Genomic DNA, 23,164 nt, shown 5'->3' with positions numbered 1-23,164 from the left:
TTATTTTTGAGAAGGTGGATCAGTCTTATGATGCATACGTTTTATAATGATTTTAGTTATGCAAAGAAATGATCTATTTGTTCCCACCCGCTTACCTTAGGTATTGACATACCGACGAATAACGAGAAGCCAAGGACGAAGAGGTTCCTAGAGGAGGTAAGGTCGACATACTGGAGACTGGCGAGGCCGACAGCGGTGATCATGGTGAACTTGATGTAGAAGACGCCAGCGATGATGGGCTGTGGGATCGTGACAAAGAAGGCACCCATCTTGGCCAGCACTCCACACACGATCATGATGAGACCCGAGTACTGGATCACACGGCGACTCCCGACCTGATGACCAGCCACATGTCTTACCAGATGGTCACACACTCATCCACCTCATCAGTCAACGAACCACATCTCAGCCAAATCAACACATATCCCGCAGCCAACCAGCCAACCACCACATACAATACATATCCTACTCAGCAGCCGACCTGAATTAGGAGTGTTGAAGTGGTGTTACACTACTACTACCCGACTGACTTAAGTGAAGTGAAGCCTGGAACCATCTTACACCCTCCAGGTCAGTATGCAGTACGCAGTTGAAAAGTATGGATATGATGCCCACACATGTACACGTTTCAGGACTGGCATTACTTATAAAACTAAGCTACCAAGTTTGTAACTTTAACACATACACCAATCCTCCATCGTCACACTTTCATATACTCTTTAATTGTATATTTCTCAAAACATTCATTACCTTCCAGCTGCTATATTGTAAAAATCTGGATTTCACATAAGGTTTAAATTACTCTTTCCCATCTCTGTAACAGATAGCAGATTTTTGGGAACGCCAGGACTACCTGTGCGTCTTGGTGCATTTTTGTCCGTGCCTGGAGCTTTCAACCATAAAACAAGATATCTCGGGAATACACCACTCCTGATGACAGACATCACACATTACATTTTGCCCACTTTTACTCGCTTTTGCCTGACTTGAACGGTGTCTGCGTTACTAACCTTTGTGATGGACAAGATGCCAATATTGCCGGAGTAGGAGGTAGTGCCGCTGCTTGTGCCATACAGTCCGGCTAACATGCAGCCGATACCTTCCACTCCAATTCCACGGTTAATGGCGTGTGTCGGAGGCACGGGCGCACCTGTGAAACACATCGTTTACAACCTCATCACTGCTAGCCACAAGTATTCAACGTGCAGATAGCATTTACATGTAATATAATCATCATAAATTTCCAGAGGTAACAGAGAATATTGGGATTTCTTACCTACTACCCTGGCGCAGGCGTAGTAGTCTCCCACACTCTCGATGATGGAGGACAAGACGGCAGCCAGCATACCCACCACGCCAGCCAGGTTCACTGTCGGCAAGCCCCACTGTCCTGCTCCACGCAACAACCACTCTAATTATCCTAATACACTATATATCAATCTTCATGTTAGTATTGAAAGAGGATTATAATATTCCTCTACAAAATTTGCAGGAAATGATTGGCAATATCTTCACCTTTGCCCTTCCTTTGTCACTGCATGTGTGGCAGAGTGGCAACGAGAATGAAGTATGAATTATGAACATGTCTGTGTATATGTATATGTGTACGTTTCCTTGCGCTACCTCGTTAACGCGGGAGACAGCGACAAAGTATAAACAAATATATATCACATACAAAGCTTCAACAGCCAGGATCGAGCCCGGGACCCCTGTGCCACAGGCGGAATGCTACCGCTAGGCTACGAGTCTGGTTAAAAGGAAATAACTACTCCAATACTATATACTCGAATACCCTTAGTGAGCACATAACCAGCAAATAGCATTTTACCGAACCTAACTGTACAACGCGAATAAAGTGCATATGAACGCGCACCCTCATGGAACATACAAACCTCCAACAGCCAGGATCGAACCCAGGACCCCTGTGCCACAGGGACATGCTATCGCTAGGCCATGGGCCTGGAAATAACTATCCGAATACTGGTGAGCAACGGTGTCTACACCGCACATAGCCAGCAAATTGCATTTTGCCGAACCTAACCACTTTATTCGTATTCATATACATCCGCGTTGATCCTGGCTTGTTGGAGGTTTGTATGTTCTATGCACTTTGTTCGTATTGTACAGTTAGGTTCAGTAAAATGCTTATCTGCAGGCTGAGTGTGTCTGAAGGGAAATGACCGGTGTAGACCCCGTTGTGAGACGAGGGGTATTCGAGTACATAGTATTCGAATAGTCATTTCCCTATTTGGGGCGATCATAACCTAGCGGTAGCGCTCCTGCCTGTTGCACGAGGATCCCGGGTTCGATCCTGGCTGCTGGAGGTTTATATATATATATATATATATATATATATATATATATATATATATATATATATATATATATATATATATCATACAGCAGAATGGCCTCCAGACAACTTTCGTGTGGGAGCTTTGGTGCCCATAATACCCTTCGTCTCTTGTCTGAGAGCTACGGGGCTTCGCACTGCATTACAGTTCATTACTGTGAGCCTGGCAGAAAATAACACGGAGACCCCGTTGCTAACAGACATGTGACGAAGGGCATTTCATTCCTAGTAATCAGTCATTTCTCTAACATGATTTCAAGCGTCAGTCTCTGCAGCTCCCACGCAAATAGCAAAGATCTGAAAGCTGCTTTCAGAGGGCATCATTCGCTCCATGTCGGTATGCGCTCATATCCGTATACCTAAAGAACGTACATTACAAAAGATTTATTAAGATATTGTAATGACACAATATGATACAACATATCATTCTAAAACATAAGTAATATTGTTCAGAAAATTGGTTACAAAGATGAAGAGGGTATAGGTAGCAACTAGAGGAAGGGTCAACTGAAGACCCTACGGTGGTGGGCGAGCAACACAATGGCGGTCCGTAATTCAGTTTTATATGTTGGCCGGGTGAAGAGCACGGAAAGAATATTAGTGTGCTTTCAGATTTTCCAAAAAAGTGCTGATGCTATGTGGGTCTGATTCGAACCGGCCTCCTCGGCCACACGGACATAAAAAGACCGGTTCGAATCCGTCTCTCGACATAATCATCAGGTATATCACAAGGTGGACGTACCTGGGTATGGGAAGCGAATCCACGGGGTAGTGCGGAACAAAGGACCAGTAATGTCAGTCCGAGCAGCAGAGCCCTCAGGGAGGAGGTCGTATGCCGTCAGAAGAACACACATCAACCACGTGATGATAACGGCAATCAGCAGCTGCCAGAACCAACACATGTTTACATGACATCCCTTGAGTTCCATGCCTAACCCCTAACATATGCATCCGATTATCTCAAGATGTGCATGACCCCTTATTTTGAATTCTATTTGATATATATATATATATATATATATATATATATATATATATATATATATATATATATATATATATATATATATATATTCCTAAGAGTCCACGGGGAGGTTGAAACACGATAAGTTCCCAAGTGCACTTTCGTGTAATCATTACACCATTAGGCATATTTCTTGTCTCCCCTGATGATGTGATTATTACACGAAAGTGCGCTTCATTTTCCCCGTGGACTTGTATGAATATTTTGATCAAGCGCAAAATTGTGATACTTTCCAACAATATATATATATATATATATATATATATATATATATATATATATATATAGTCGCCGTTCCAACAATATATATATATATATATATATATATATATATATATATATATATATATATATATATATATATATATATATATATATATAAAGTCGCCGTTCCTTGTTATATCAAAAGCTGGTACTGTTCATATCGATGAGCTGACCAAGATGAAAAAGAAGAGCAGATGATTGTTTACTGCCTTCCATTGTTGTGACGGTCAGCCATGGCCCAACTTACCGAGAGGCTCTTGAAGGGCTGGCAGGATGTGCGGGAGACTCCTCTATCCTTCCTGTAGACAGGGATCGGTATGGCCACGTCCCTCAGGTGCTGAGACATCACCAAAGACAACCCCATTGTCCTGCGAGGAAGGGGAAAAAAAAGCATGGACAATTTGCCAATTTGTCAAGTGTAATGTACCGAAACCACAGCTCGCAGGGCATGTGAAACGTTAGGGGTAAACCAAACGTTTGTCGGGCCTCGATGTAGATAGGAAGCTGATAACTAGAGACCCAGTGTGAGCGAATGTTGCTTTTTTCTTCTTTTCCTAGAGTTGCCTCGCTGAAGCAGTGGGCCAGCGATGTCATGTCTTGTGGGATGGTTGATGGCAAGTATATATATATATATATATATATATATATATATATATATATATATATATATATATATATATATATATATATATTTCACACTTCGCCATTTCCCGCATTAGCGAGGTAGCGTTGAGAACAGAAGACTGGGCCTTTGAGGGAATATTCTCACCTGGCCCCCTTCTCTGTTCCTTCTTTTGGAAAATTAAAAAGAAAACCGAGAGGAAAGGATCACAATTTTGCGCGTGATCACATGTTTACCAAATGGCGTCCTAGCTTCGTCTCTTCGATGTATATCAACTGACTTATATTTCTCTCTTGTGTGATGATGTGATTCTTACACGAAAGTGCACTTGGGAACTTTTCGTGTTTCATTTTCCTCGTGGATTCATAGGAATATATATATATATATATATATATATATATATATATATATATATATATATATATATACGAAAAAAGTGTATATGAACGCTCACCTTCATAGAACATACGAAGGGTATTCGAGTACTTAGTATTTCGAATAGTTGTTTCCTATTATACAGTCCCTTAGCCTAGCGGTTAGCATGCCTGCCTCTTGCACAAGGGGTCCCAGCGTTAGCGAGGTAGCGTTAAGAACAGAGGACTGGACCTTTTTTGGAATATCCTCACCTGGCCCCCTCTGTTCCTTCTTTTGGAAAATTAAAAAAAAAAAAACGAGAGGGGAGGATTTCCAGCCCCCCGCTCCCTCCCTTTTTAGTCGCAGGGAATACGTGGGAAGTATTCTTAATCCCCTATCCCCAGGGATAATATATATATATATATATATATATATATATATATATATATATATATATATATATATATATATATATATATATTGCGCGTGATCACGTATATTCCTAAGAGTCCACGGGGAAAATGAAACAAGGTAAGTTCCCAAGTACAGTTCCGTGTAATAATCACATCATCAGGAGAGACACAAGAAAGAAATATAACAGTCTGTTATTACTCGAATACCCTTCGTCTCACATTGGCGAGCAACGGGGTCTACACCGGTCATTTCCCATAAGGCTCACACAGTCAGCAGATAGCATTTTACCGAACCTAACTGAACAACGCGAACAAAGTGCATATGAACGCGCCCCCAGAAGGGACGGTCATAGCGCTCTCGCATGTTGCATAGGGGTCCCAGGTATGATACCAAGAATCTTTTACTTCCTAGTTTGCTTAAATCCTTTAATTCTTTAGCATTATCTAAATCAAAAACGCACAAGAAAATTCAGCGAACTGGAAATGATGTTGAATATTATGACCACCGTATAATACATACATAGATACATAAAGAACATTAATGTTAGGGAAAGTCTATACAAACTGGGTAGCTTTTATTGTCGGCAAAATCTTTAAACAGCTGTCCACATGATAAAAATTTTATGCCACACACACAGAACACCACCAACCCGAACATCACTATCCGGAAATGCTACGTCTCTTCCTTGTATATCAAATGAGTGTTCTACGTCTTCTATCTCATTCCTCTGATCGTTACACGAAAGTGCACCGTATTTCATTTTTCTTCTTTTTGTGGGGAGGGGAAGAAGATAGTGGTGAAAGTGAGTATGAAGAAGTATCAGAAGAGACTGAGTGTAGGATGTCAAAGAGTTTTCGAGAGAGGGTCGAGTTGATGGTTTGAATGAGAAACTGCAGAAGATTGTGACTGAGTTTGGAAAAGTGTGTGAAAGGAGGAAGTTGAGAGTAAATGGAATAGCATGTGCGAAAGATGCACGTGGAATCAGAAAGGTAGAGTGGCGGAATGAATGCTGTTAGTGAAAGACGAAACAGAGACGTTTGTACATTTCTTATAAGGAAGGTGTGCAAATGACTGGGTGATGTATAAAAGAAAGCGGGAAGAGGCAAATGAAAGTTGGTGAGAAAGTTTTGGGAACATCGGTGCAAGAGATAGCAGATAGTGATAAACTGAGGAGTTGGAGTGAGTATTTTTATTGCCGACAATAAAAGATACCCAGTTTGTATAGACTTTCCCTAACATTAATGTATTATACGGTGGTCATAATTGAATATGTCTGATGATAGGATGTAGGAGTGTGAAGTGCGAAGTCAGGGTATTGCAGTTGAATTAGTGTATGTATTTAGTGTATGTGTGGAATGCAGCGTGGTTTCCAGAAGATGTGTGAACCACGTGTTTACTTTGGAGAATGTGTGATACCCATGCTATGTGGAAGATCTTAAGAGTATATGGTGTAGGAGGTAAGCTGCTAGAAGCAATGAAATGTTCTTGACAAGGATAGGTTCCCAATGAAGGTCGGTCTGCGGCAGGGGTGTGTGGTATCCTCATGGTTGTTTCATTTGTTTACAGATGGGGAGGTTGAGGAAAATGCAAGAGTTTTCGAGAGAAGGTCGAGTTGGAGATGGTGAATAAGTCACGCTCAAAATCTTTTTCACTCCATCTCCCGCTTCTCCCTCTGACACATGTATCCTCTTTAGCAATCTTTCCTCACTCATTCTCTCCATGTGTCCAAACCGTTTCAACACCCCCTCTTCTGCTCTCTCAATCATACTCTTTTTATTACCGCATATCTAGATCAAAACACCTCACACCACATGTCCTCAAACATTTCATTTATAATACATCCACCCTCCTCTGAACACGCCATGCCTCGAAACCTTGTTGGAATCACTATTCCTTCAAACATAGCCATTGTTGCTCTCCGAGATAACATTCTCACCTTCCACACATTCTTTAACGCTCCCAGAACCTTCGCCCCCTCCCCCACCCTGTGACTCATTTCCGCTTGCATCCGCTGCTAAGTCCACATAAAACACTTCCTCCAGGTTTTTTCCCAATTAACATTGCTCCCAACTTTCTTCTTTCACACTCGTTACCAAACTCAGTCACCAACTTCTGCAGTTTCTCACCCGAATCAGCGAACAACAACAACAACAACAAGCCCTCTCATCCAGAAGAGACTGCATACTTGCCCCTTCTCCAAAACTCTTTCATTCACCTCCCTAACCACCCCATCCACAAGCAAATTAAACAACCATAGATACATCACGCACCCCTGCCGTAAACCGACATTCACTGGGAACAAATCACTTTCCTCTCTTCCTATTCGTATTTTTCACTGCTTCATAAAACATCTCTATCCACCCTATCACAGGGGTCCGCGTTGTACAGTTAGGTTCGGTAAAATGCTATCTGTAGGCAGTGTAGACACCGTTGCTCAAAAACGTGAGGCAAAGGGAATTCGAGTACATGGTATTCGAATAGTCATTTTCCTATTAGGGGCGATCATAGCCTAGCGGTAACGCTCCCGGGTTCGATCTTGGCTGTTGGAGGTTTGTATGTGGATAAGGAGCTGTGGTTTCGTTGACAGCTAGTAACTGAGGGTGAACGAATGTGGCCTTTTTCGTCTGTTAATGGTGCTGCGTTGCTGGAAGGAGGAAAGAAGCTATTTCGTGTGTGACGGGGTGGCGACAAGAATGAAGGCAGCAAGTATATATATATATATATATATATATATATATATATATATATATATATATATATATATATATATAAATGTGTGTGTGTGTGTGTGTGAGAATTTATGTGTATGTGCATGTGAGTAGTTTGGGCCATTCGTCGTATGTTTCCTTGCGCTATCTCGCTAACGCGGGAGATTGCAGTTAAATATATATATGTATATATAAATATATATATATATATATATATATATATATATATATATATATATATATATATATATATATATATATATATATCTTTCGCACGCCTGTCAATTAACACGTAATCCAATAACGCTCTCTGGCCATCTCTCCTACTTACATAAGTATACTTATGTATATCTCGCTTTTTAAACCAGGTATTCCCAATCATCAGTCCTTTTTCAGCACATAAATCTACAAGCTCTTCAACATTTCCATTTACAACACTGAACACCCCATGTATACCAATTATTCCCTCAACTGCCACATTACTCACCTTTGCATTCAAATCACCCATCACTATAACCCGGTCTCGTGCATCAAAACCACTAACACACTCATTCAGCTGCTCCCAAAACACTTGCCTCTCTTGATCTTTCTTCTCATGCCCAGGTGCATAAGCACCAATAATCACCCACCTCTCTCCATCAACTTTCAGTTTTACCCATATTAATCGAGAATTTACTTTCTTACACTATCACATACTCCCACAACTCCTGTTTCAGGAGTATTGCTACTCCTTCCCTTGCTCTTGTCCTCTCACTAACCCCTGACTTTACTACCCAGACATTCCCAAACCACTCTTCCCCTTTACCCTTGAGCTTCGTTTCACTCAGAGCCAAAACATCCAGGTTCCTTTCCTCAAACATACTACCTATCTCTCCTTTTTTCACATCTTGGTTACATCCACACACATTTAGGCACCCCACTCTGAGCCTTCGAGGAGGATGAGCACTCCTCACGTGACTCCTTCTGTTTCCCATTTTAGAAAGTTAATACAAGAGAGACTTTTGGATGTTAATGTGCTGAGAGGTGCAACTGATCATTATCTTGTGGAGGCTAAGGTGAAGATTTGTATGGGTTTTCAGAAAAGAAGAGTGAATGTTGGGGTGAAGAGGGTGGTGAGAGTAAGTGAGCTTGAGGAGACCTGTGTGAGGAAGTACCAGGAGAGACTGAGTACAGAATGGAAAAAGGTGAGAACAATGGAAGTAAGGGGAGTGGGGGAGGAATGGGATGTATTTAGGGAATCAGTGATGGATTGCGCAAAAGATGCTTGTGGCATGAGAAGAGTGGGAGGTGGGTTGATTAGAAAGGGTAGTGAGTGGTGGGATGAAAAAGTAAGAGTATTAGTGAAAGAGAAGAGAGAGGCATTTGGACGATTTTTGCAGGGAAAAAATGCAATTGAGTGGGAGATGTATAAAAGAAAGAGAAAGGTGCAAGAGGTGAAAAAAAAAAGGGCAAATGAGATATGGGGTGAGAGAGTATCATTAAATTTTAGGGAGAATAAAAAGATGTTCTGGAAGGAGGTAAATAAAGTGCGTAAGACAAGGGAGCAAATGGGAACTTCAGTGAAGGGCGCAAATGGGGAGGTGATAACAAGTAGTGGTGATGTGAGAAGGAGATGGAGTGAGTATTTCGAAGGTTTGTTGAATGTGTTTGATGATAGAGTGGCAGATATAGGGTGTTTTGGTCGAGGTGGTGTGCAAAGTGAGAGGGTTAGGGAAAATGATTTGGTAAACAGAGAAGAGGTAGTGAAAGCTTTGCGGAAGATGAAAGCCGGCAAGGCAGCAGGTTTGGATGGTATTGCAGTGGAATTTATTAAAAAAGGGGGTGACTGTATTGTTGACTGGTTGGTAAGGTTATTTAATGTATGTATGACTCATGGTGAGGTGCCTGAGGATTGGCGGAATGCGTGCATAGTGCCATTGTACAAAGGCAAAGGGGATAAGAGTGAGTGCTCAAATTACAGAGGTATAAGTTTGTTGAGTATTCCTGGTAAATTATATGGGAGGGTATTAATTGAGAGGGTGAAGGCATGTACAGAGCATCAGATTGGGGAAGAGCAGTGTGGTTTCAGAAGTGGTAGAGGATGTGTGGATCAGGTGTTTGCTTTGAAGAATGTATGTGAGAAATACTTAGAAAAGCAAATGGATTTGTATGTAGCATTTATGGATCTGGAGAAGGCATATGATAGAGTTGATAGAGATGCTCTGTGGAAGGTATTAAGAATATATGGTGTGGGAGGCAAGTTGTTAGAAGCAGTGAAAAGTTTTTATCGAGGATGTAAGGCATGTGTACGTGTAGGAAGAGAGGAAAGTGATTGGTTCTCAGTGAATGTAGGTTTGCGGCAGGGGTGTGTGATGTCTCCATGATTGTTTAATTTGAAGTCTGTTGGGGATGAGAGAGCTTGGGAAGTGAGTCAGTTGTTGTTCGCTGATGATACAGCGCTGGTGGCTGATTCATGTGTGAAACTGCAGAAGCTGGTGACTGAGTTTGGTAAAGTGTGTGGAAGAAGAAAGTTAAGAGTAAATGTGAATAAGAACAAGGTACAGTAGGGTTGAGGGTCAAGTCAATTGGGAGGTGAGTTTGAATGGAGAAAAACTGGAGGAAGTGAAGTGTTTTAGATATCTGGGAGTGGATCTGGCAGCGGATGGAACCATGGAAGCGGAAGTGGATCATAGGGTGGGGGAGGGGGCGAAAATTCTGGGGGCCTTGAAGAATGTGTGGAAGTCGAGAACATTATCTCGGAAAGCAAAAATGGGTATGTTTGAAGGAATAGTGGTTCCAACAATGTTGTATGGTTGCGAGGCGTGGGCTATGGATAGAGTTGTGCGCAGGAGGATGGATGTGCTGGAAATGAGATGTTTGAGGACAATGTGTGGTGTGAGGTGGTTTGATCGAGTGAGTAACGTAAGGGTAAGAGAGATGTGTGGAAATAAAAAGAGCGTGGTTGAGAGAGCAGAAGAGGGTGTTTTGAAGTGGTTTGGGCACATGGAGAGGATGAGTGAGGAAAGATTGACCAAGAGGATATATGTGTCGGTGGTGGAGGGAACAAGGAGAAGAGGGAGACCAAATTGGAGGTGGAAAGATGAAGTGAAAAAGATTTTGTGTGATCGGGGCCTGAACATGCAGGAGGGTGAAAGGAGGGCAAGGAATAGAGTGAATTGGAGCGATGTGGTATACCGGGGCTGACGGGCTGTCAGTGGATTGAATCAAGGCATGTGAAGCGTCTGGGGTAAACCATGGAAAGCTGTGTAGGTATGTATATTTGCGTGTGTGGACGTATGTATATACATGTGTATGGGGGGGGGGGTTGGGCCATTTCTTTCGTCTGTTTCCTTGCGCTACCTCGCAAACGCGAGAGACAGCGACAAAGTATAAATATATATATATATATATATATATATATATATATATATATATATATATATATATATATATATATATATGTGTGTGTGTGTGTGGATCGGGGCGATAAAAAATTCTTCTCACGTATTTGCCGCGTGTCGCAGAAAGCGGCCCAGCCATTGTATATGAATTTCTAAACGGGGAAACAGAAGTCATCCCTCTCGAAGGCTCAGATTGGGGTGTCTAAATGTGTGTTGATGCAACCAAGTTGGGAAAAAAAGAGAGACAGGTAGTATGTTTGAGGAAAGGAACCTGAATATTTTGGCACTGAATGAAACAAAGCTCAAGGGGAAGAGTGGTTTAGGAATGTCAGGGGTAGGTGAGAGGACAAGAGCAAAGTAGCACTTCTCCTGAAGCAGGAGTCGTGGGAATATGTGATAGAATGTAAGAAAGTAAACTCTAGATTGGTATAGGCGAAAGCGCATATGTTTGCTGAGTATTTCTGGGTATTCTATGGGAGCGTGAAGGCATGCTTAGAAAACCAGATGGATTTGTATGTGGCATTTATGGATTTGGAGAAGGCATATGATAGGGATTATACAAATGCTTTGTGGATAGTCTTAAGAGTATATGGTGTGGGACGTAAGTAGCTAGTAGTGAAAACTTTTTACCAAGGATGTAAGGCATATGTACGAGTAAGAAGAAGGAGAGTGATTGGTTCGCAGTCAAGGTCGATCTGCGGCAGAGGTGTGATGTCCACCACCAGCGATGTATCATCAGCGAACGAAAACTGAATCACTTCTACATACTTGCCCCTCTCTCCAAAACTCTTGCATTCACCTCCCTAACTGAGAACCAGTCACTTTCCACACATCATCGATAAAAACTTTTCACTGCTTCTAGCAACTTACCTCCCATACCATATACTCTTCATACCTTCCACAGAGTATCAGAGTATCAACTTTATCATATGCCTTCTCCAGATACATAAACGTTACATACAAATCCATCTGTTTTTCTGAGTATTTCCCATACATTCTTCAAAGCAAACACCTGATCCACACATCCTCTACCACTTCTGAAACCACACTGCTCTTCCCCAAACTGATGCTCTGTACATGCCTTCAACCTCTCAATCAATACCCTCCCATACAATTTCCCAGGAATACTCAACAAACTTAAACCTCTGTAATTTGAACACACCTTTATCCCCTTTCCCTTTGTACAATGGCACTATACAAGCATTCCGCCAATCCTCATGTACCTCACCATACATACATCCATCCATCCATCCATCCATCCATCCATATGTATACATACATACATACATACATACATTACATTACATTACATACATTACATACATTAAATAACAATACAGTCACCCCCTTTTTTAATAAATTCCACTGCAATACCATCCAAACCCGCCGCCTTGCCGGCTTTCATCTTCCGCAAAGCTTTCACTATCTCTTCTATGTTTACCAAACCATTCTCCCTGACCCTCTCATCAAATACATTCAACAAACCTTCAAAATACTCACTCCATCTCATTTCCCCGCTACTTGTTATTACCTCCCCATAGCCACCTTCACCGATGTTCCCATTGTCTTACTTTATTTACCTCATTCCAAAACATCTTTCTATTCTCCCTAATATATATATATATATATATATATATATATATATATATATATATATATATATATATATATATACACATATATGTGTGTGTGTGTGTGTGTGTGTGTGTGTGTGTGTGTGTGTGTGTGTGTGTGTGTGTGTGTATGTGTGTGTGAGAGAGAAGAGCAAAGGAAAGAGTAGCACTTCTCCTGACAGGAGTCGATAGAATGTAGGAAAGTAAACTCTAGACTGATATAGGCGAAAGTGCATATATATATATATATATATATATATATATATATATATATATATATGGGGATAGGGGAGAAAGAATACTTCCCACGTATTCCCTGCGTGTCGTAGAAGGCGACTAAAAGGGAAGGGAGCGGGGGGCTGGAAATCCTCCCCTCTCATTTTTTTTTTTTTTTTTTTTTTTTTCCAAAAGAAGGAACAGAGAAGAGGGCCAGGTGAGGATATTCCCTCAAAGGCCCAGTCCTCTGTTCATAACGCTACCTCGCTATCGCGGGAAAAGGCGAATAGTATGAAAAAAAAAAAAAATATATATATATATATATATATATATATATATATATATATATATATATATATATATATATTGCTTTGTCGCTGTCTCCCACACTAGCGAGGTAGCGCAAGGAAACAGACGAAAGAATGGCCCATGTATATACACACACATGTATATATACATGCATGTCCACACACGCAAATATACATACCTATACAACTCAATGTATACACACAGACATATACATGTGTATACAATGTACATAATTCATACTGTCTGCCTTTATTCATTCCCATCGCGACCTCACCACACATGGAATAACAACCCCCTCCTCCCCCATGTGAGCGAGGTAGCGCTAGGAAAAGACAACAAAGGCCCCATTCGTTCACACTCAGTCTCTAGCTGTCATGTAATAATGCACCGAAACCACAACCCCCTACAGAACTTTCCATGGTTTACCCCAGACGCTTTACATGCCCTGGTTCAATCCATTAACAGCACGTCGACCCCAGTATACCACATCGTTCCAATTCACTCTATTCCTTGCACGCATGTTCAGGCCCCGATCACAAAATCTTTTTCACTCCATCTTTCCACCTCCAATTTGGTCTCCCACTTCTCGTTCCCTCCATCTCTGACACATATACCCTTTTGGTCAATCTTTCCTTACTCATTCTCTCCATGTGACCAAACCATTTCAAAACACCCTCTTCTGCTCTCTCAACCACACTATTTTTATTACTACACATCTCTCTTACCCTATTATTACTTACTCGATCAAACCACCTCACACCACATATTGTCCTCAAACATGTCATTTCCAGCACATCCACTCTCCTGTGCACAACTCTATCCATAGCCCACGCCTCGCAACCACTATTCCTTCAAACATATCCATTTTTGCTTTCCGAGATAAAGTTCTCGATTTCCACACATTCTTCGAGGCTCCCAGAATTTTCGCCCCCACACCCACCCTATGATTCACTTCCGCTTCCATGGTTCCATCCGCTGACAAATCCAATCCCAGATATCTAAAACAATTCACTTCCTCCAGTTTTTCTCCATTCAAAATTACCTCTCAATTGACTTGACCCTCAACCCTACTACTCTTATTCACATTTACTCTAAACTTTCTTCTTTCACACACTTTACCAAACTCAGTCACCAGCTTCTGCAGTTTCTCACATGAATCAGTCACAAGCGCTGTATCATCAGTAAACAACAACTGACTCACTTCCCAAGCTCTCTCATCTACAACAGACTGCATACTTGCCCCTCTTTCCAAAACTCGCATTCACCTCCCTAACATCCCATCCACAGACAAATTAAACAGCCATCACACACCCCTGCCGCAAGCCTACATTCACTGAGAACCAATCACTTTCCTCTCTTCCTACACGTGCCTTACAACCTCGATGAAAACTTTTCAATGCATCTAACAACTTGCCTCCAACACCATATATTCTTAATACCTTCCACAGACCATCTCTATCAACTCTTATCATTACCCTTCTCCAGATCCATAAATGCTACATACAAATCCTTTTGTTTTTCTAATTATTTCTCACATGCATTCTTCAAAGCAAACACCTCTACCACTTCTGAAACCACACTGCTCTTCCCCAATCTGATGATCTGTATATGCCCTCACCCTCTCATCAGTACCCTCCCAGGAATACTCAACAAACTGTAATTTGAGCCTTTGTACAATGGCAAGAATTCCGCCAATCCTCAGGCACCTCACCATCAAATAACCTTACCAACCAGTCAAAAATACAGTCACCCCCCTTTATTTATAAATTCCACTGCAATACCATCCAAACCCGCTGCCTTGCCGGCTTTCATCCTCCGCAAAGCTTTTACTACCTCTTCTCTGTTTACCAAATCATTTTCTAGGGAAATTGCACACCACCTCGACCAAAATACCCTATATTTGCCACTCTATCATCAAACACATTCAACAAACCTTCAAAATGCTCACTCCATCTCCTCATATCACCACTATCATATCATATCACCCAATTTGCCCCTTTCACTGAAGTTCCCATTTGTTCCCTTGTCTTACGCACTTTATTTACCTCCTTCCAAAATATCTTTTTATTCTCCCCAAGATTTAATGATACTCTCACCCCAACTCTCATTTGCCCTCTTTTTCACCTCTTGCACCTTTCTCTTGACCTCCTGTCTCTTTCTTTTATACATCTTCGACTCATTTGCATCATTTCCCTGCAACAATTGTCCAAATGCCTCTCTCTTCTCTTTCACTAATAATCTTACTTCATCCCTTTCACTACCCTTTCTAATCTGCCCACCTCCCACACTTCTCATGCCACAAGCATCTCTTGCGCAAGCCATCACTGCTTCCCTAAATACATCCCATTCCTCCCCCACTCCCCTTACTTCCCCCGTTCTCACCTTTTTCCATTCTGTACTCAGTCTCTCCTGGTACTTTCTCATACAAGTCCTCTTCCCAAGCTCACTTACTCTCAGCACTCTCTTCACCCCAACATTCTCTCTTACTTTCTAAAAACCTCTATAAATCTTCACCTTCGCCTCCATAAGATAATGATCTAACATCCCCCCCAGTTGCACCTCTCAACACATTAACATTCAAAAGTCTCTCTTTCGCGCGCCTATAAATTAACACGTAATCCAATAACGCTCTCTGGCCATCTCTCCTACTTACATACGTATACTTATGTATATCTCTTTTTAAACCCGGTACTTTTTCAGCACACAACGCTACAAGCTCTTCGCCATTTCCAATTATTCCCTCAACTGCCACATTGCTCACCTTTGGTTAACACATGTTAACCAAATGGCGTCCTAGCTTCGTCTCCTCGATGTATATCAACTGACTGTTATGTTTCTCTCTTGTCTCTCCCCTGATGATGTGATCATTACATGAAAGTGCACTTGGGAACTTTTCGTGTTTCATTTTCCCCGTGATCCTTTCCAATATATATATATATATATATATATATATATATATATATATATATATATATATATATATATATATATATATATATATAAGGTCAAGAGAAAGTGGCAAGATGAGAAAAAGAGGGCAAATGAGAGATGGGATGAGAGCATCATCAAATTTTAGGGAGAATAAAAAGATGTTTTGGAAGGAGGTAAATAAAGTTCGTAAGATAAGAAAACAAATGGGAACATCAGTGAAGAGGGCTAATAGGGAGGTGATAACTAGTAGTGGTGATGTGAGAAGGAAGATGGGGTAAGTATTTTGAAGGCAGATATAGGGTGTTTTGGTCGAGGTGGTGTGCGAAGTGAGTTAGGGAGAATGATTTGGTAAACACAGAAGAGGTAGTAAAAGCTTTGCGGAAGATGAAAGCCGGCAAGGCAGAGGGTTTGGATGGTATTGCAGTGGAATTTGTTTAATTAGGGGGTGACTGTGTTGTTGACTGGTTGGTAAAGATATTTAATGTATATATGATTCATGGTGAGGTGCCTGAGGATTGGCGGAATGTATGCATAGTGCCATTGTAAATAGGCAAAGGGGATAAAGGTGAGTGCTCAAATTACAGAGGTATAAGTTTGTTGAGTATTCCGGGGAAATTATATGGGGGAAGAGCAGCGATAGAGGATGTGTGGATTAGTTGTTTGCTTTGAAGAATGTATATGAGAAATACTTAGAAAAGCAAATGGAGTTCTGTGTAGCATTTATGGATCTGGAGAAGGAATATGATAGAGTTGATAGAGATTCTCTGTGAAAGGTATTAAGAATATATGGCGTGGGAGGCAATTTGTTAAAAGCAGTGAAAATTTTTCTATCGAGGATGTAAGGCATGGGGTTGTTAGGGAAGTGATTGCAAGAGTTTTGGAGAGAGGGTCAAGTATGCAGTCTGTTATAGATGAGAAAGCTTGGGAAGTGAGTCAGTTGTTCGCTGATGATCCAGCGCTGGTGGCTGATTCGGGTGAGAAACTAAAGAAGCTAGTGACTAAGTTTGCTAAAGTGTGTGAAAGAAGAAAGCTGTGAGTAAATGTGAATAAGAGGGACGTCAATTTCGAGGTAAGTTTGAATGGAGAAAAACTGGAGGTGAAGCGCTTTAGAGATCTGTGAGTGGATTTGGCAGCGGATGGAACCATGGAAGCGGAAGTGAGTCACGGGGTGAGGGAAGGGGGCGAAAGTTCAGGGAGCGGTGAAAAATGTGTGATAGGCGAGAATATTATCTCGAGGCGTAGGCTATAGATAGAATTGTGCGGAGGAGGGTGGATGTGTTGGAAATAAGATGTTTGAGGACAATATGTGGTGTGAGGTGGTTGGATTACCAAGTGAGTGTGAAAGGGTAAGAGAGATCTTTTTCTTTCTTTTAAACTATTCGCCATTTCCCGCGTTAGCGAGGTAGCATTAAGAACAGAGGACTGGGCCTTTGAGGGAATACCCTCACCTGGCCCAATTCTCTGTTCCTTCTTTTGGAAAATTAAAAAAAAACGAGAGGGGAGGATTTCCAGCCCCCCGCTCCCTCCCCTTTTAGTCGCCTTCTACGACACGCAGGGAATACGTGGGAAGTATTCTTAATCCCCTATCCCCAGGGATAAGAGAGATGAGTTGTAATAAAAAGAGTGTGGTTGAGAGAGCAGAAGAGGGTGTTTTGAAATGGTTTGGTAACATGGAGAGAAGGAGTGAGGAAAGATTGACATAGAGGATATATGTGTCAGAGGTGGAGGGAACGAGAAGTGGGAGACCAAATTGAAGGTGGAAAGATGGAGTGAAAAAGATGTTGAGTGATCGGGGTTTGAACATGCAGGAGGGTGAAAGGCGTGCAAGGAATTGGAACGATGTGGTATACCGGGGTCGACGTGCTGTCAATGGATTGAACCAGGGCATGTGAAGCGTCTGGGGTAAACCATGGAAATTCCTGTGGGGCCTGGATGTGGAAAGGGAGCTGTGGTTTAGGTGGATTATTACATGACAGCTAGTGACTGAGTGTGAACAAATGTGGCCTTTGTTGTCTTTTCCTAGCGCTACCTCGCACACATGAGGGGGGAGGGGGTTATTTTATGTATGGCGGGGTGGCGATGACAATGAATAAAGGCAGACAGTATGAATTATGTACATACATGTGTACATATATATATGTATACGTTGAGATGTATAGGTATGTATATTTGCGTGTGTGGACATGTATATGTGGGTGGGTTGGGCCATTCTTTCGTCTGTTTCCTTGCGCTACCTCGCTAACGCGGGAGACAGCGACAAAGCAAAATAAATAAATAATATATAGCGAGGTAGCGCAAGGAAACAGACGAAAGAATGGCCCAACCCACCCACATATACATGTATACATATATATATATATATATATATATATATATATATATATATATATATATATATATATATTTTCCCTGGGGATAGGGGAGAAAGAATACTTCCCACGTATTCCCTGCGTGTCGTAGAAGGCGACTAAAAGGGAAGGGAGCGGGGGGCTGGAAATCCTCCCCTCTCGTTTTTTTTTTTTTCTTTTTTTTTAATTTTCCAAAAGAAGGAACAGAGAAGAGGGCCAGGTGAGGATATTTCCTCAAAGGCCCAGTCCTCTGTTCTTAACGCTACCTCGCTGTCGCGGGAAATGGCGGATAGTATAAAAAAATATATATATATATATATATATATATATATATATATATATATATATATATATATATATATATATATGTTTTGTGAGCCTGTTGGCATTTGACCAGCGGAGACCCTATTGTTCACCAACATGAGACGAAAGGTATTCGATTACATGGTATTCGAGTAGTCATTTCTCTGTTGGGGGCGATCATGGCCTTGCGGCTCGATCCTGGCTGTTGGAGTTTTTTTTTTTTTTCCCAAAAGAAGGAACAGAGGGGGCCAGGTGAGGATATTCCAAAAAAGGCCCAGTCCTCTGTTCCTAACGCTACCTCGCTAACGCGGGAAATGGCGAATAGTTTAAAAGAAAGAAAGAATATATATATATATATATATATATATATATATATATATATATATATATATATATATATATATATAAAACGCTATCAGCTGGCTATGTGCGTCTGTTCGGAAATAACCGGTATAGACCCCGTTGCTCACCATTGTGAGACGAAGGGTATTCGAGTACTTAGTATTCGAATAGTTGTTTCCTATTATACAGTCCCATAGCCTAGCGGTTAGCATGCCTGCCTCTTGTACAGGGGTCCCGGGTTCGATCCTGGCTGTTGGAGGTTTGTATGATATATATATATATATATATATATATATATATATATATATATATATATATGTGTGTGTGTGTGTGTGTGTGTGGCCTTTTTTCTCTGTTCCTGGCACTGCCTCTCTGGAGGGGGAGGGGGAATGCTATTTCGTGTGTGGTGGGGTGGCGGCATGAATGGATGAAGGTAGCAAGTATGGATATGTATATGTGTATATATGTATATGTCTGTTTATGTATATATACACATATACATACACATGCACATATTCATACTGGATGCCTTCATCCACTCATGTCGCCATCCCGTCACACATGAATTAGCATCCAGCGAGGTAGCGCCAGGAAAAGACAACAAAGGCTACATTCGTGCACTGTCATGTGTAATGTACCGAAACCACATCGAGGTCCCCCAGACGCTTTACATGACCTGGTTCAGTGGACACTCACAGCACGTCGAACCCGTTCCAATTCACTCTATTCCTCGCACGCCTTTCTTTTTTTCACTCCATCCTTCCATCTCAAATTTGGTCTCTCGCTAAATCATTCAAACACACTCTCTTATGCTCTCTCACCCACACTCTTTCTGTTACCACATATCTCTCTTACCCTTTCATTACTTGATCAAACCATCTCACATCACATATTGTCCTCAAACATTTCATTTCCAAAACATCCACTCTTCTTCGTACAACCCATGCCTCACAACCATATAACATAGTCGGAACCACTTCAAACACCCATTTTTGCTTTCCGAGAAAACATCCTCTCATTCCTCACATTCATTATCACTCCCAGAACCTTCGCCCCCTCCCCCACCCTGTGACACACTTCCGCTTCCATATCCAATGCTCAGTCCACTCCTAGATATCTAAAGCACTTCACTTCCCCAATTTTTCTCTATCCCAATTCACTTGTCCCTCAAACCTTCTGTACTTATTCACATTTACTGTCAACTTTCGCACACTTTTTCATCCTTTGCAGTTTCTCACACGGATCAGCCACTGAAGAACAACAACTAACTCACTTCCTAGGCTCTCTCATCGCGCCTCTCTTGTATTTACTTCCTGAACCATCGCATCCATATATGCCACAAACCGACATTCACTGGGAACCAATCGCTATCCTGTCTTCCTACTCGTACACATACCTTACATCCTTGTTAAAAACTTTTCACCACTTCTAGCAACTTACCTCCCACACCATAGACCCTTAAAACCTTCCACGAAGCATCTTTACCAACCCTATCATATGCCCTCTCCATCTCCATAAATGCAACATACAAATCCATCTGTTTTCTAAGTATCATTTTTTTCACATACATTCTTCAGAGCAAACACCTGATCCACACATCCTCTACCACTTTTGAAACCGCACTGCTCTTTTCAGGAATACTCAACCTCTGTAGTTTGAACACTCACCTATGGCATTATGCATGCATTTCGCCAATCCTCAGGCACTTCACCATGGTCCATACATACATACAACACAATCACCCCTTTCTTTTTTTAATAAATTCCACTGCAGTATCATCCCAACCCTCAGCCTTCCTGAAGTTCATCTTCCGCAAAGCTTTCACTACCTCTTTTCGCTTAACTATACCATTTTCTCTCTTCACAAAACGCGCTATATCTACAACTCTATCATCAAACACATTCAACAAACCTTCAAAATACTCACTCCATCTCTTCATTCATCTCTACTCACATACGTACAACAATGTATATCTCTCTTTTTAAACCAGACTTTTTTCAGCACACAAATCCACAAGCTCTTCACCATTTCCATTTACAACAATGAACATGTACACCAATTATACCCTCAACTGCCATATTACTCACCTTCGTGTTTAAACCACCCATCACTATAACCAGGTCTAGTGCATCAAAGTTGCTAACATACTCACTCAGCTGCTCCCTCTCAAGATCTTTCTTTTTATTACCAGGTACATACGTACATGTCTAGAATTTACTTTCTTACACAGTCACATACTCCCACAACTCCTGCTCCAGTAGTGCTACTCCTTCCTTTACTCCCAGGAATTTCCCTTGAGCTTCGTTTCAGTCAGAGTCAGAACATCCAGGTTTCTTTCCTTAAACATACTTCCTACATCTCCTTTCTTCCCATCACATATTTAGACATCTTTCGAGGAGGATGAGCACTCCCCGCGTGACTCCTTCTGTTTACCTTTTTGAAAAGTTAAATACAAGGGGCGTATGTGTGTGTATGTGTATATGTATATATATATGTATATTATCCCTGGGGATAGGGGTGAAAGAATACTTCCCACGTTTTCCTCGCGTGTCGTAGAAAGCGACTAGAGGGGACGGGAGCGGGGGGCCAGAAATCCTCCCCTCCTTGTATTAACTTTCTAAAATGGGAAACAGAAGAAGGAGTCACGTGGGGAGTGCTCATCCTCCTCGAAGGCTCAGAGTGGGGTGCCTAAATGTGTGTGGATGTAACCAAGATGTGAAAAAAGGAGAGATAGGTAGTATGTTTGAGGAAAGGAACCTGGATGTTTTGGCTTTGAGTGAAACGAAGCTCAAGGGTAAAGGGGAAGAATGGTTTGGGAATGTCTGGGGAGTAAAGTCAGGGGTTAGTGAGAGGACAAGAGCAAGGGAAGGAGTAGCAATACTCCTAAAACAGGAGTTGTGGGAGTATGTGATAGAGTGTAAGAAAGTAAATTCTCGATTAATATGGGTAAAACTGAAAGTTGATGGAGAGAGGTGGGTGATTATTGGTGCTTATGCACCTGGGCATGAGAAGAAAGATCAAGAGAGGCAAGTGTTTTGGGAGCAGCTGAATGAGTGTGTTAGTGGTTTTGATGCACGAGACCGGGTTATAGTGATGGGTGATTTGAATGCAAAGGTGAGTAATGTGGCAGTTGAGGGAATAATTGGTATACATGGGGTGTTCAGTGTTGTAAATGGAAATGGTGAAGAGCTTGTAGATTTATGTGCTGAAAAAGGACTGGTGATTGGGAATACCTGGTTTAAAAAGCGAGATATACATAAGTATACTTATGTAAGTAGGAGAGATGGCCAGAGAGCGTTATTGGATTACGTGTTAATTGACAGGCGTGCGAAAGAGAGACTTTTGGATGTTAATGTGCTGAGAGGTGCAACTGGAGGGATGTCTGATCATTATCTTGTGGAGGCTAAGGTGAAGATTTGTATGGGTTTTCAGAAAAGAAGAGTGAATGTTGGGGTGAAGAGGGTGGTGAGAGTAAGTGAGCTTGAGAAGGAGACCTGTGTGAGGAAGTACCAGGAGAGACTGAGTACAGAATGGAAAAAGGTGAGAACAATGGAAGTAAGGGGAGTGGGGGAGGAATGGGATGTATTTAGGGAATCAGTGATGGATTGCGCAAAAGATGCTTGTGGCATGAGAAGAGTGGGAGGTGGGTTGATTAGAAAGGGTAGTGAGTGGTGGGATGAAGAAGTAAGAGTATTAGTGAAAGAGAAGAGAGAGGCATTTGGACGATTTTTGCAGGGAAAAAATGCAATTGAGTGGGAGATGTATAAAAGAAAGAGACAGGAGGTCAAGAGAAAGGTGCAAGAGGTGAAAAAAAGGGCAAATGAGAGCTGGGGTGAGAGAGTATCATTAAATTTTAGGGAGAATAAAAAGATGTTCTGGAAGGAGGTAAATAAAGTGCGTAAGACAAGGGAGCAAATGGGAACTTCAGTGAAGGGCGCAAATGGGGAGGTGATAACAAGTAGTGGTGATGTGAGAAGGAGATG

At 41.6% G+C, this 23,164-nt stretch overlaps 1 protein-coding gene across 3 annotated transcripts in view; it reads right to left on the bottom strand.

Moving 5' to 3' along the window:
• LOC139760411 (solute carrier family 23 member 2-like) overlaps positions 1-23,164 on the bottom strand; it is a 107,831-nt gene that overhangs the window by 3,632 nt on the left and 81,035 nt on the right. For all 3 annotated transcript variants that reach the window (XR_011715336.1, XM_071683579.1, XM_071683581.1), the window contains exons 6-10: positions 3,889-4,009; positions 3,096-3,237; positions 1,277-1,390; positions 1,011-1,150; positions 96-335 (exon numbers count right to left, since the gene is read on the bottom strand). Coding sequence is in view for 2 of the 3 variants with exons in the window: in XM_071683579.1 (XP_071539680.1) it covers positions 96-335; positions 1,011-1,150; positions 1,277-1,390; positions 3,096-3,237; positions 3,889-4,009 (757 nt within the window). In the remaining variant the exon portion in view is untranslated. The remainder of the gene's footprint in view (positions 1-95; positions 336-1,010; positions 1,151-1,276; positions 1,391-3,095; positions 3,238-3,888; positions 4,010-23,164) is intronic.

Source organism: Panulirus ornatus, chromosome 36 (assembly GCF_036320965.1).
Source record: "Panulirus ornatus isolate Po-2019 chromosome 36, ASM3632096v1, whole genome shotgun sequence".
Classification (NCBI taxonomy): domain Eukaryota; kingdom Metazoa; phylum Arthropoda; class Malacostraca; order Decapoda; family Palinuridae; genus Panulirus; species Panulirus ornatus.
Note: the sequence above shows the minus strand (reverse complement) of the source record. Positions and strands in the feature narration are given on the sequence as shown.